Raw genomic sequence first — 15,833 nt, forward strand, 5'->3', positions numbered from 1 at the left:
TAACTATCATCAATGATTGTATTTTTATAATCTGTGTACGAACGATATTTCACCTTTTGCAATAAATTATTATGCACACTATATCATATTATGACCGCCTCCTTGGTACAGTGGTTAACGCGTGAGCGTAGAACCGAGGTGTCCTGGGTTCGAATCCCGGTGAGTACGCACAAAAAATAATGTCTCGGTCTGGCTGGACACAGAAGGCTGATCACCTACTTGTCCATAAAAAAAAATCGATCAGTGAAACAGATGAATATCATCTGGCCCATACCTCACTGGGGGACACGGGACTTCACTTTTATAACATATTATGTACGTGTGCCATCTGCCAACCCGCACTTGGCCAGCATGGTGGATTATGGTCTAAACCCTCAGAGGAGGCCCGTGTCCCCGCAGTGGGAGCATATATGGGCTGATGATGATGACGATGATGATGATGTACGTGTGTGGGCAGAGTATATCGTGGTCGTCGAGCGGGCGGCTCGGGTGGGAGGGCTCGCCGCCGCCGCCGCCGCCGCCCGACGAGATCATCGCGCTGTGCGCCTGCACGCACTGGACCGAGCGGAAGGACGGCCTCACACACCTGGTGAGCGCCGGCGCTAACTCTAACTCTAACTCATACTCTTACTCAAGATCATACTCAAACTCAATCTCGAAAACACAAACTCATTTTCTAAACAGAAAGTCAGACTCAGACTCAGTGTCAAACACTTACAACACAGTATCTAAGTCAATATGAAACTCGAAGGCTTTCTTACACTCAAACTAACTCACTAACTCAAAGTCAACCTCTAAATCTAACAGTAACCCAAAGTCTAACTCAAACTCTCACTCTAATTCTAACTTTAATTCTACCTTAAAATTCTACACAAACTCAAATTCTAACTCACACTGTAACTCAAACTCAGATTATCTAACAACTAGCTGTGACCCGCGGTTGAAACCGCGTAAGTCCGTATCCCGTAAGAATATACCGATATTATAAAAAGTGCCTATGTGTTATTTCAGTTGTCCAGCTATCTACGAAGCAAATTTCATTGCAATCGGTTCAGTAGTTTTTGCGTGAAAGAGTAACAGACGCACGCATACATATGCATCCATCCTCACAAACTTTCGCATTTATAGTATTATTATTCGCCAATAGATGTCAGGAAGAGTCGCTAAGTTTAAGTCGATAAAACACGAATATGACATTTTCTAAAAAAGATTCCTAGCTAGATCGATTTATCGCCCCCGAAACCCTCTATATACTAATTTTCATGATAATCGTTGGAGTCGATTCCGAGATTCCAATTATATATATATATACACAAGAATTGCTCGTTTAAAGGTATAAGATATGCGGTACGGAACGCTGTAGCGCTGAGCGAAGCGTGGAGGGGATAACCGCGCATTGATATTATATTACTTTGGACTCCTGCGCAGGAGTGACGAGCGATGAAGAAATTTGCCGCTAGTTTATAAATTACTTGGTTGTTTTTATCTATCTCCCTTTAAATAAGTGATATTATATCATATCATCATAAATATTATAAATGTGAAAGTATGTTTGTCCGTCAATCATTCTGTAACTACTGAACGGATTTCGATGAAATTTGGTATACAACCCTGTCTGTATATGAGCCGACTTGGGCGATAGGATACTTTTCATCCCGATCAAATGCTCCCCTGGGACAGAACGGTAATCTCGATATCCGAGCGGAGGCTAGTACATCACAATCACGCGACGTTTCCAGGCCAATTACCTGAACAGCGGGCGGCTGCTGAACGAGGAGCAGCTGCGCCGGCTCACCGAGCTGCTGAACAAGATGTTCGTGGACGCCCACACGAAGGTGTTCTCGCTGCTGCTGGACGCTGTCTGCGAGCTGCTGCTCGTGCACTGGCAGCACCTCAAGGATTGGCTCTATCAGCTCATGTTCAGGTGTGTGTGGGAAGGGAGGGAATTTTTTAAGAATAGAAAAAAAAATTGATCACGCAGCGGGATTCGAACCCGCGTCTTTTTGCGAAACCGTATCAACGCCCAGCCACCTCTCGGCCACCAGTAAACCCACATCAGTCATCAACGAATTTCTTCTACTCTTTCGTGTGCGTAAAGGATGGGCTGTGACTCTTGTGAAATTTTGTGTGTATATCTGTTAATTGTTAAGCAGACCAGCGTTTGCTGGATCAACTACTTTTAATATAAAGATATCTTTTATTTAAAGAGATATTTCAGTTTAAAGGCACAAAGTCAATTACATCACAGAATTTGGGTGAGAAATAACAAAAGATCAGTATGCATCGTTTGGAGCCTTATATATTGCAGAGGTTTTACAGTGGACTATCAGAGGTATTTTAACATCTCCCATTTCAGTGAAAATTTTCACTTCACTCATAATAAGTCACACTCACACTTCACTCACACTTTCAATCATAATATGTCTATCCCTTTTCAGGCTGCTAATGAAACTGGGCACGGACATACTGGGCTCAGTGCAGAGCAAGATTATGAAGACATTGGACGTTATACACGAGTGCTTCCCCGCTGAGTTGCAGCTGCACAATATATTCCGGTGAGTGTTGTACCCCATGGCCCTGTGGGGCTTGGGACATGAGGCGTGCGCCCCGCTATCGGACCCTAAACACATTAAAAATATAAAAGCCTTTTATTCACTTAAAAAGAGGAGATTATCTATTGGTCTGTTTCTTTCCAAGTTTGTTACATCCGAGCTTACTAGTGTATGAACCGTTTTTTTTGTTTGTTTGTAATGGATGAAGTCAAAAACTACTGGACTGATTTCAATAATTCTTTCACCATTAGAAAGCTTATCTTCACTGTGTGGCATAGGCTATATATGTACCACGGGCGAAACCGGGACGAACAGCTAGTTTTTTTTTTGTTATACAATATGTCCCTCCCGTGTGGTATCGACATAAATTTGTTGTAATACTTGCAATTTGAAGGCGGTTCATTAATCACTACATAGTATGAAGCGCAGTCGCTTAGCGTGTGTGTCTATGTATGTATGTATGTGTGCTTAAATGTTTTAAAACTGCGTAACCGATTTCGATGGGTTTTTTTTAATGGATAGAGTGATTCAGGAGGAAGGTTTACGTGTATAATAACATCTATTGAACTGTACCGAATTATACGCGTGCGATGTCGCTGGCTAAAGCTAGTTTAATAAGAAAATATTTGATAGGTTTTTAGCGGACGGTGCCACGGCCCCCACGGCGAAGACAAAAGCGGCTGCGTTGAGATTCTTAGCGGACCTGGCGCACGACTACTGTACGCCAAATAGTCTAGCCGTTGCGTTACAAGGTAATGATAAACAAACAAACAGACTTTTATTGCAATCATAGTTTCTTATAAGAAGAAGAATGTTTTTTAACTGAGCTTCAAAAAAGGGGGGGAGGGGATTATTAAGTCGATTGTATTTTTTTGTGTTTAGCGCTATAAAATTTAAAAGGTGAACCAATTTGAATGTTTTCTTTTTCTATTTGAGAGCTGGTGCCTACCATGTACCATATCCCATTTAAATTTGGTCTATTTGTGACAGTTTGCAACGATTTTTTTTAATTATGTAAGTAGTATGTTAGTAATATCACAATATAGTATAAAAGAGAGTCACTTTCTCTGTCTGTCCCATTTTGATGGGGGTATTTTTTATAGACAGATAGATTCAACAAGTAGATTTATATGTATTATAACATCTATTAAACTACTCCGAATTTAACGCGTGCAAAGTCGCGGAGCAAAATCTAGTCTAGTATTTTATAAAACATAAAAACTGCATATCTAAGTGCAAATGAGAAATTTAGAAGGAATAGGAAAAATTTGATCACGAGACGTGATTCGAATCCGCGTCTTTTTGCCATACCGCGATCAATTCATTTCCTATAACCTGAAAATTTCTTATTTACATTGCATTTGAATGCTATAAAAGTAAGAATGAAATGTAAGTGCATATCCGGGTCGGCAGGTGGCGGCGCGGGCGTGGCGGGGCGGGCGCTGGCCAAGGTGGCCTGGCTGGCGGGCGAGCCGCGCGCCGGCGACGTGCGCCTCGCCGCGCGCCGCGCGCTCGCGCACCTCTACGACTGCAACCCGCCGCCGGTGAGCTGCCCCCCCAACCGGGGTGCTGCCCCGACCGGGGTGCTGCCCCGACCGGGGTGCTGCCCCAACCGGGGTGCTCCCCCAACCTGGGTGCTGCCCCAACCGGGGTGCTGCCCCAACCGGGGTGCTCCCCCAACCTGGGTGCTGCCCCAACCGGGGTGCTGCCCCGACCGGGGTGCTGCCCCAACCGGGGTGCTCCCCCAACCGGGGTGCTGCGCGTGCGCAGATATACAGAATCAAAAGAAAGAAGGAAACTTATTGTCATAAAAAAAAATGAAAGAGGAGCTGTGTTGAATATTCGTTTGAACAACTGTAACAATGTACTGCGATTCTACACAACTGATCCGATTGATATTTGCAGTTCGTATCGTAACGAGTCGCAATGAATATTAACAAAGTGAGGGTAGTTGGGTCGAACAGTGAATAAACGACGTACGAACGCAAGAGCACAGTCACTATTAATGTGCTCAGTTTCGTAGCAAGACGATGTTTTATAGGATTAGACTTCTGAATAGATTTTGACAGGAAAAAGTGCCAGCTGTATGACGATTTTTCATCCAATTAATATGAAACCAGAAATTGCATTTAACATACGCGTACAAGGCATCTATATAGACCCTGTCCCGCCGGTGATGTACTGCGGACTCAATGGACCTTGTTTTGCGTACGCTAGTTACAAATATTTGACCAGAGCGACGTAGAAAATCTTTATTTGATTATTTGTTAAACTGTATGTTTACATCCATAATTCGGCTAATATCACAACGTCTATAAAAACATAGCTTTTTTGCTATTGTAACTCGATTACTCCTTGGGTTCAAACGATAAATGGTTTTTTAGAAGTTTTTTATCAATTATTGACATTTGGTCCCATTTTAGAATTTGGAGTGTTACCCCTCCCAAAGACGACCACTTCAATGACTTTTTTTTTTTTGTAAAATATAATCATTTATTTATTTGACAGAGTTACCTTCACATTCATAATATTAATAGGGACTATACATATATATGGATTTTAATGTTGATTTTCCATTAGTTTACGGCGTTGATGAGCGAGTTACCGGAGGAGACACAAAAGCTGGTCAACGGAGTGCTGCAGCAGCATGTCCGGAGAACCTCGAGCAGTGAGTCGTTCATTCATTTCTTCACTCCATTTTTCATTTGAAATTTGTGACAAGTTTTAACACTTTTATCATTGACCAGCGGTCCGCCGGGTTACGCCCGAGGTACATAGCCTAAAGCCTTCCTCAATAAATGGACTATCTAACATTGAAAGAATTTTTCAAATGAGACCAGTAGTTAATGAGATTAGTGCCTTCAAACAAACAAACTCTTCAGCTTTATAATAATAGTATAGGTTTCTGGAATAGATTCTGTGTCCTCGATTATTCTCATTCCTTCAGATACATTCCGGACTCGGTATAAGCTGTCCCCGGCCTCATTTACTTAAAGAATTACCTAGTTAATCATCACATCATCATCATCAGCCCATATATATTTCCACTGCTGGGACACAGGCCTCCTATGAGGCTTTAGGCTCACGTTGGCCAAGTGCTGGTTGGCAAATGTTACATATCGTCGAACTTTTGATTCTCGGACATGCCGGTTGCCTCACGATGTTTTCCTTCACCGTTTTGAGCAGTGGTGATGTAACACATGCGCAGTTAAATTGAAAAATCGGTTTATTTCCTGCGTGCTCGCCAGGTCTCAACCCCCAACTCATTTAAGTCCCAGGTCTTCACCACTGCTTTTTAATTAGTTAATTGGTTAATTATATGCTTCAATCCAGCCGGCAGCGACAGCCCGCTCCGCACGTCCAGCACCGCCTCCAACTCGGCCACCGCCGAGGACGTGTACTCGCGTATCAGGAAAACCACCTCCGAGATACACACGTACACCGCGCAGCATGCGAACGGTGAGTTGGTTAGTGATTGAGTGAGTGAGATAGTTTATGGGTGAGTGTTAGTGAGTGAGTTTATCTTTTAGTTCGTGAGTGAGCGGTTTAAAGATTGGTGGTCGAAATACTAGGTCTACAAAGATCTTATCTTTTTTTAACACCATGTGATATTAAACTTAGGACAAAAATAAATACACAAAACATAAAATTTGACTTCCATCTCTGTTAAAAAATAAACTGTGCATGCGTATCTTGAAATTATGGTTTCATATTCGATAGCGCATCTATCCAGAACTACTTTACCAAAAATAGATTTATAAAATTCCTTCATTTGCAGTCTTCATACCAGAAAGAGGTGTTGTGTCAAGAGATGTTAATTTTGTAAAATGTTGAAAGCCGAAGTGTTTTCTGAACATTTCAATATATATATAACCTGTCGCGTTGTTCGTCGGCGATAGACTCCTACACTACTCAACAGATTTATACAAATTTGCGCACCGATTTTGATTAATGACTACCCGGGCGGAGCCGGCGCGAGCAGCTGTGTGTTTCTTTCTTTCTTGGACCAGAATGTGTTTTACCGAACCGTTACAACGTCTAACATCCCCCATCACATCCCCCCCAGTTGCCATATTATTCATTCATCACGCCACATCCTATATATTTTATGTGTTTCTCTTTCCCAGCGGAATGCGGCAACCACATGTCCAGCAAGGACTCCGGTATAAGTCAGATGTCCGACGTGACGCTGTCGGCGCGCGGGCCCAACGCGGTGCCCAACGGACATTATAATAGGTGAAAAAATTGTTTGAAAAACTATCCGTAAGCCGCGGCGTTACTCACGCGATACCAGGGTAGGATGTGTGTTAATCCAGATTATAATCTATCCCTGTACCAAATTTCAGGCAGATATGGTAAGGGTTTTTTCGCACTCCAGCAGAAAACGAAAACACCCACCATCACAGGCACCCCACGCCATCTATTGAGATGATTAATAACCATCACAGGCAAAACGACGCGGGTTCGAATCCCGCCTCGTGATCAATTTTGAAGTGAAACTTCTTTAGAATCGTTGTGATTTCAAACCTGATGCAACAGAAAAACGACAGGTAAGAGACACAAATACAAAAATGTGTAGAATGAAGCCGGCAAAGAATGAAACAGAAATATACATACTGTTTTATTCATTCTTTTGACGATTTATTGAAGTTTCACTTCTATCATGTGTGAATCGCACATACACCTTTTTTTTTCTATTCTTGCAAAATTTCACAATATCAAATATTTCCAGCGAAACGATCGGTCGGGCCGCGTCAGCGGACAGTTCGGAAGAGGCCAACAGCACCAAAGAGTCGTCGCCCGTGCCGCACCGCGACTGCGCCCACGCACACGGGTGAGTTAGTCGCGTGGAAAACAAGTGATCATAGTGATCCGCCCCAGCTTCGCTCGTGATACATATATGGCCTATAGACTTTCTCAATAAATAGGCTGTCTAGCTCTGAAAGAATTTTTCAAATTGGATCGGAAGTGGCTCAGATTAACGCGTTCAAACAAACAAACTAACTCTTCCCTCTATTGGCATTTTAAAAATTTTTCAGCGACTTTATGAAAGTGTAAGAAAATGAAATATTTAGAAATTAAAAAAAAAACCACAAGAAAATACTAAATGAAATATTGTCAAATGGTCTGTCAGTTGCAGCTAAATCGTGACATTAATTGGTTGTCTCAAAATAATGTCATTTATTCACACTTGCCGAAATGTTTTAAACATCTATACATGCAATAAATACTTATTTACTAGAAAATTTGGACGATTATATTATTAAGGCGTGTTTATTTATTTAACATGTAAATTATTATTTTTTACTATATTTATTGAAAGACATATTTCGGTTACAGCGACTTCGGCGCAGGTCATTTGGGCCGGGACAAAGTGAAACCCTACGAGATGGATGAAAATGGACTCATAATAACGAAATGTGAGAATAAGAAATAGTTTAATTTTTAGTTTTATAGCATTGAAATGCTTTATAAATGAGAAATTTTGAAAGAATAGAAAAAAGTATCCTGCCTCGTGATCAAATTTTTTCTATTCTTTCAAAATTTCTCAAGAAATAGTTTATCAAATTATTCAGCTAAGTCTTATGATTCTTATCACTTTTTTTTTATTCACGGACATGCCGGTTTTCCTTAACCGTTTAGAGCAGTGATGATGTTATCCACACGCGTAGACAAATTAAAAAATCCATTTACTACTTGCACGCTCGCCCGGTCTCGAACCGCGAATTACCGATTTCAACTCCGCGATCCTCACCGCTGATAAACGATTCACTCACCAGCCGGTCTCCGAGAGACGGAAGTGCTGGAGGCGCTGAGCCAGCTGGACGTGGAGCGCGCGGCGCCGGAGACGTGCGAGCGGCTGCTGCTGGCTGCGCACGAGCTGCTCAAGTACGGCACCTGCAAGAAGCCCTGCGAGTACTTCAAGTGGGTGTCGATCTTATATATATATATATATATATATATATATATATTCTTATCGATCAGAAGGGAAAATAAGTCTAAAAAAAAAAATAATTCGAAGTAACCTACTCACAGATATTTATTAATTACTTAACTAACTAAACAATTACAATTAATCTCAAGAAATACAATACTACTACAAGGGATATATACTAGCTGCACCCGGCAAACGCTGTTCTGCCTTACTCTTATCGTTTAGGGGTATGAAAAATATATGTTGCCCGATTCTCAGACATACCCGATATGCACACAAACATTTCATAAGAATCGGTCCAGCCGTTTCGGAGGAGTTCGGTAAATAAAATTGTGACATATGTTTATATATAAGATAAATCTGATTTTTTTTTCGAATAGCATTTGTTAATGCGAAAGTGTGTTTTTTTCGCGGTGCAACAGAGTATTTCTATGATATGACTAGCGTATAGCGCGTTCAAACAAATAAACTCTTCAGGTTTTATACTAAAGGTATTGATTCCATGTGCAATTTCAATTTATAATCCAAAAATTCGGAAGAATTTTCTAGAATTGTGCATTTCGCTTTCAGGAACATAGTCCGCGTGGCGCTCGCCGCGCTGTCGGTCGAGGAGAGTTCGGCCGACAAGGAGAACGCGGAGAACGCGACCAACGCGCAGTCCTCCGGTAATTGTGGGGGAGTTTAGTGAAAATTTACAGTTTTCCGGCTCGAAGGACCATTTGAGAGTGTTTGTGTATTGAGTTACACGTTTTTTTTTTTTCAGTGAATTGATTGAAAAATAACTGTATTCGCTGATGATACGTACACTCTTAGTTGATAATGATATAATAATATAATGATATGCGCATACACCCCGAACGCCTTAGACGAGCTGCTAATACAGATTCGACTTAGTAAATCATAAAAGAAGGTCGTGTAAAGCGCTAAATCAGCGTTTTATCCATACACACGAAGACGCTTGTGAAAATGTGAACATTGAACTCCTTTCACGAGTTTCTTTTATTTTAATCCATTTAAAATTGAGAACAAAGTTTAATTCCGCCGCATCGCGTACGTATGTTTATCTATATTCACCCCCTTCCCCGCTTTTTCCCCCGTACTCCCCCAGGCTGGGGCACGGCGCACGAGCGCGCCGCGGCGGAGGCGGTGAAGGTGCTGATCTGGCTGTGCCGGCGGCCGGAGACGCGGCCGCAGTGGCTGGACTACTTCGACCTGATCCTGCTGAAGCTGATCAACGCGTACGGCGCCAGCAGCAAGGAGGTGATGCGCGCCGTGGACGCCGGCATGCCGCACATTGCGCATGCGCTGCCCGCGCAACAGGTGACGACTCTTCTAATAATTGTATCATAAGTCTTTTTTTATGTCGGAAAATGGACGATGGATGCGTGATGGTCAAGTGGCGTGGTGAAGCGATCATCGCACGTGAACTTTCGCATAGCTAGTGTTTCTGCGCATACGCTTCCCGCGCAATAGGTGCGATCATTTCTAATTTTTATGTCATGGTGGGCAATTGAGCTGGCGGTTCGCCTGATGGTAAGTGATCACTATCGCCCGTGTACAGATCAGAGGCAGTGCCTCTGCAAATGCGTTGCCTACCTTTAAGGGGAAAGAGATAAGGAAATGATTGATGACTGGAATGGAGGAATGAATTGGGGTAGGTGACATATATCCCTCCATTTTACGATTGTTTTCTTCATCATCATCATCATCATATTCATCACTTGTCATCACCTTATGCATGATCATCATCGATTCATCATCAGCCCATATATGTTCCTACTGCTGGGACACAGGCCTCCTATGAGGGTTCAGGCCATAATCCACCACGCTGGCCAAGTGCGGGTTAGCAGATGTCACATGTCGTCGAACTTTTAATTCTCGGACATGCCGGTTTCTTCACGATGTTTTCCTTCACCGTTTAAGCAGTGGCCATGCGCAGATAAATTGAAAAATCAATTTATTTCCTGCACGCTCGCCCGGTCTCGAACCCCGACTTATCGATTTTGATGGCCGAGGTCCTCACCACTGAGCCACCACTGCTTATCATCATCGATTAATTTCTTTCAAATATGACGTATCTATTTATGGATATTTGTATCTATATTTATAGGTGTATAATTATCTTTAAATCATGCATATCTATGTTAATGTTGAATCCGTTCGTTCGGCAGGTGCTGGCGCTGCTGAAGCCGGTGATCCGCACGCGCGGCTACCCCACGTCGCTGTGCGCGCTCAAGCTCGCCGGCGAGGTGGCCAAGGCGCGCGGGCCCGAGCTCGCCGACGACACCGTCGCGCAACTCATGGAGGGCGTGGGACAGGTGAGGGGGGGGGGGGGGGGGGGGGGGGGGGGGGGGGGGGGGGGGGGGGGGGGGGAGAGACATACATTAAGATTCCTTTTTTTATACCAATACAGCATTTAATCGGGATAAAAAGTATCTTAGGTTTTGTATACCCAGGTCAGCTTGTGGTCACACACAGGTCACACAGTCACCAAATTTCATCAAAATCCGTTCAGTAGTTTCAGCGTGATTGGCGGAACAAACATCCAAACAAACAAACTTTCACATTTATAATATCGGTGTGATTATTACCTCCAGTTGGCCGACCACCAGAACTCGGTGGTGCGGAAGGCGGCGGTTTTCTGTATGGTCGCGTTCACCTTCGCGCTGGGTGAGGAGAGGATGCAGCCGCACCTGCGCCACCTGTCCGTCAGCAAGTACAGGCTGTTGCAGGTGTGTCCCTGTCCATGCACGTCTTGTGTTCGTCTTTTTTAAAGTCGGTTAATATAAAAAAAAGAATGGTTATTTAAGACCGCAAACAAATCAATAATCTTTACAAACTAACAATAGAAACGTGGATTTATAGCTATTCAGTGCGCTGCTAAAATGGGTAACCAATCAGCATATGCTGCGCGCAGCGCTGATTTTCAGTGGTGTCTTATTGGAGTGCCAGTGCCAATAAGCTCTATGACTGGTTAATCTATTCCTTATATTATCTAATAGGAATGTTATATAGTCTCTGAAAATAGTGGAAAGATAAATAAAAAAAATCGTTTATTCTTATACCACACTGTATATATCAGACATACATCTTTATAGAAAACAAAAAAATAATAAACTTAAACTAAAAACAAAAAAACTGAATATCAGCGTTGCACATGCCTCATAATGCCAATATAATAATTATATTAGCAGCCCTTTATTAATTACGTTTGTCTAAAAATGCTATACAAACTCAAAACGTTCTCATGAAAACTTTCACAAGTATTTATGATGAATCATTTTTAAACTACAATTCTTGAAGTTTTATTCTACTTTATATATCTATGTACCTATATAACTATCTTACATACACACATTGTTACATTTGATTTGAATTTGAATTTGATTTCCAGGTGTACATCAGCAAGCAGCGTGAAGAAGCGAACAAAGGCGGCGGCTCGTAGCGAAGACAGCGCTTCGCTTCGCGCGCAACGCAGACCGACTGACGGAATATCGGATATATTCCGCCGTTTTATGTGTTTCCATGGCCGTTAATTTGAAAAAATTGGCAAATTTGAGGGTAGTTGGTGATAGTTCGCGATGTACGAATCGTTTGATTGGAGTTAATTCACAATTCATCTCCATATATATGCTAATGTTCATTAGACAGACGTGAGGGTAGTTGCATAAATTGCCACTCGCCGTATAGATGCAATATTGCATATAACAACCGTTTTGGTTTTTAAATGCTCCAAATATTTATAAATCGAAAATATAAGTAATATTATATACCCACGTTCCAGAATTGAGGGTAGTTGTATGTCTGCGCCGAGATGCAGTTTATCCAGAATAACAAAAATTCAAGTAAAGTCGAAAGAATCGAGAAAATTGAGGGTAGTTAGTCAAAATTGCAATCTACCCGCCATATTAATGCAGTACATCTATATTAGAAACTTCTTTTTTGTATTATATACATATTATTTGAAGATTATTTTTATACATATTTTTTGAATTAAACATCTATTTCATTTCGAAAAATATCTTTAAGTAGAGTGGACATTACATATTAGAGGGTAGTTAACAAAAAGTGGAACCCACACACAACTATTTTACTGTGTATTTGCTGCGGTAAATCTATGCTACACCAAAATATAAACCTCAATATTAGGAAAATAAGAAAAATTATACAAAAATTTAGATTCCCTTCGTGTTTGTCATACATATCAAATACTAGCTTTTGTCCGCGGCTTTATATGCGTTAAATTCGAAATAGTTTAATAGATGTTGTTATACATAAAAACCTTTCTCATGAATCACTCCATCTATTAAAAAGCCCCATCAAAATCCGTTGCGCAGTTTTAAAGATCTAAACATACGTTCATACAGAAGCGGGAAGCTATGTAGTGACGTTACAGAAATAATAAAATTCAGTTAGAGGCAGCCTACCCTCAATTTCAAAATACCACATTTGGCGGGTAGATCCACAACATGGAGGGATTGAGATAAAAATATACTGTACCCATGTTTTTTTGTTTAGACTACCCTCGATTCTGACTAGTCCTAAACCCGACGCCTATCCATCATTTTAATATCTTCCCCATCCCCCCAAAAACCTATCAGTTTTACTTGCTAATTTATATTTTGACCTAACCAAAGACAAGAATCCCTTAAAAAAACATTTAAACTACATATGCCCTAAATTTGAGTAAATTACAAAAATAAAAACATCATGGCATGGATTTTGAAATTATGGCGGTCGCGAATATTGTCTGCGTACGCGCATGGCGATACGTGAAAAATGGTTGTGTCGATTTTTCGACAAAAAAAGCAATATTTCTCACGAATCGTTCGCAAGTGAAATAACGCTAGATCTATACTAAAGTGTACAGTCAACATAGAAAGTGCAATCTGTCTAAGTGTCGCTTTCATTGCAGTCGTTTCTCTGTTGACGGTACACACGTACGTACAATGTAATATAATGTTAATGTATTGTGTTGCGTACGGTCGGCAACGAGAGTTGGGTTTTTTTTTTTCTAGTTTACATGTAAACGCCGGCTATCATATTCGAGATATGTGAAGTTTTAACTAAGATATTTGTTTATACTTAAAAAGTCATGAAGAAGAAATAAATCTTCGTTTTTACGAAACAGAGTTAAAAGATGTTAATAAAACAAACAAAAATAAATTTCTTTAATATTGTTTATTAAATTGATCAAATATGGGAACCGGTTTTTAGATAGGTACGATTACATAAACATATAAACATGAACAAACATACAAATTATCCTACAAAATAGTAATATGATGCATTTTAAATAATCTACATTTTAATGTAACCTTTTTTTGCCGACCGTACGTATTAGATGTCATTGTTTATTATATTTGCCGCTAGTTGCATTCTGGTTAAGTTAAGCGCTGCGAGGGAGAGGTTGTCTCGTGCGCGGTTAAGCGACAGTAGGTAGGTTTTGTATTTGGATGGGTGACCGTTTCGGTGCGTCCTGGCTTAGCCCTGCGTATACAATGTGAAAACTTCGGAAGCGCTCGCGCTAAAATCACAGATTTTTCATTGAAAAATCGTTTTGATATACACCTGTCTATTAAAATGGGATATGAAAGGGTTTTTTAAAAGACTCGAAATAACTCAAAATGGATACGAAACTGAATAAAACTTGACGTTAAAGATAATACTACTAACCAATGAGAAACTAGATATTAATAAGTAGCGTAAAAAGACAAAAAAAAAACAAGAATTCCTACTTCAAAAACAGCGGTGTTTGAATGTATGTGATAGATACAGAGACAGACATTTCTATTTATAATACATTATTTAGTATTCATTCAAATATGTCTTCTCAAAAATTTTTATCGCGTAAAATAAAAATTTCTTATTACATATTTGTATAAACTATAAAACATCACTTATTTCTCATCGATAAAACAATTAAGTCGAATGGGGTTTCGTGGTAGCATACTTTAGTGAAAAGGGGGTTTCTTAAACGATTATCAAAATAAATTATACAAGGGGTCGCGTAACCAAACCTCAATGCACAAGGGGTCAGTTGACCGTTCCCATTTGTACAAGGGGTCGCGTGATCGAATTTTATTATGGAACGAGTCACAAAATCCCGTCAGTGTGCAAGGGGTCACATAATTAAACCTAATTGTACAAGGTGTCGCGGAACCGAACGTTTATGTACAAGGGGTTGCATGAAAATCGGTTCGAAGCCCGAATCGGTGTTATTCTATCACGCTTATTTCGTATCACACGGCGTCGGGGAAAAACTGTGCCTTTGCCAAAAGAGAAGTTATATGCATCGCATTGTAGAATACTCGTTATCGTCGCTGGGCGCGGCTGTATTTCGACACACGCAGCGCACACGAATGTCCAAATTTGGACACACATTTCCGACCATTACGACACACTTCATTTACAATAAATACCCACGTTCGTTAGATATAATGCCCCCATTTTTTGCCCCCAATCCGAGGCAATTACATGTAAATAGAATTCGTTCGAACTGCAGCCGCGTGTAGTATTTTTGTATATAAATAAGGCGTTTTATACGTTATCTAAGATTGCCAGCGTTAAAATCCAAAGATAGAGCGAGATAGACGATATTACATTTTTATACATAACAAATCATGCGAGATAGAGATAGATATAGTTTTCACGTTGCATTTTCGAAATGGTCTATTGATCGCAATCTTAGATTACGTAAACAATCATTATAATATGTACATTATTTTATATTTTACATTACGCAATTGTCTGAGTCAACACTGCTCTATTAATAGGATACGTGTCTTATTTGAGACGTTGTTCCATCGCTCTAATTGTTTTCTAACTAAATATTAGTTACTTGCAATGTGCTAGGGTTTTTATCGTTACGACGGTTATCGTTGAATAAAGTTTAGAAATTCGTTCGAGCGTCGAATTTATAAAGATGGGTCGAGTTGAAATGAAAACTTTATAAATTGCGTGACAGTTAGGCATGCGTGCTGTCGCAGCGTGAAATTATCGTTTTTTTATACATCGTGCGAAAAGTATTGGCGTAATAGCAAATGGAGTTTGGTTGTCGTGGTTGAATGAGATAGATATACGATGTATCTATTCCTTTCTCACAATAGATGGCTTTAACTAAGAATCGGTATCCATTTTATATTGTCTTTTTTTCTGAGTAGTTTGCAACATTGTTTTTAATGCTTTAAGTGTTCTTGTTACAAAAACAAACAGTGTTGACGTGTAAACGTACAGACAAACATTTCAATAAGTTTTTTTTATAGGACACTTCCATTCGACATCAGATAATTTCATTTCAAACCAAACCACATTTGTTGCTAAGCCAGTGCCGAGAATGTTTGTGT

General features: G+C 40.6%; 1 protein-coding gene across 1 annotated transcript in view; it reads left to right on the forward strand.

Annotated features, from left to right (window-relative positions):
- Nucleotides 1-14,212, forward strand: part of LOC119836380 (CLIP-associating protein) — a 45,745-nt gene extending 31,533 nt beyond the window's left edge. The window contains exons 20-35 of the mRNA XM_038361684.1: nt 458-589; nt 1,740-1,924; nt 2,439-2,555; nt 3,186-3,304; nt 3,966-4,096; nt 5,133-5,220; nt 5,886-6,011; nt 6,680-6,788; nt 7,285-7,386; nt 7,893-7,972; nt 8,333-8,477; nt 9,058-9,152; nt 9,596-9,807; nt 10,659-10,805; nt 11,085-11,219; nt 11,882-14,212. Of these exons, the coding sequence (XP_038217612.1) occupies nt 458-589; nt 1,740-1,924; nt 2,439-2,555; nt 3,186-3,304; nt 3,966-4,096; nt 5,133-5,220; nt 5,886-6,011; nt 6,680-6,788; nt 7,285-7,386; nt 7,893-7,972; nt 8,333-8,477; nt 9,058-9,152; nt 9,596-9,807; nt 10,659-10,805; nt 11,085-11,219; nt 11,882-11,932 (1,974 nt within the window). The 3' untranslated portion in view covers nt 11,933-14,212. The remainder of the gene's footprint in view (nt 1-457; nt 590-1,739; nt 1,925-2,438; nt 2,556-3,185; nt 3,305-3,965; nt 4,097-5,132; nt 5,221-5,885; nt 6,012-6,679; nt 6,789-7,284; nt 7,387-7,892; nt 7,973-8,332; nt 8,478-9,057; nt 9,153-9,595; nt 9,808-10,658; nt 10,806-11,084; nt 11,220-11,881) is intronic.
- Nucleotides 14,213-15,833: the final 1,621 nt, after the last annotated feature.

Source organism: Zerene cesonia, chromosome 24, assembly GCF_012273895.1.
Source record: "Zerene cesonia ecotype Mississippi chromosome 24, Zerene_cesonia_1.1, whole genome shotgun sequence".
Classification (NCBI taxonomy): Eukaryota; Metazoa; Arthropoda; class Insecta; order Lepidoptera; family Pieridae; genus Zerene; species Zerene cesonia.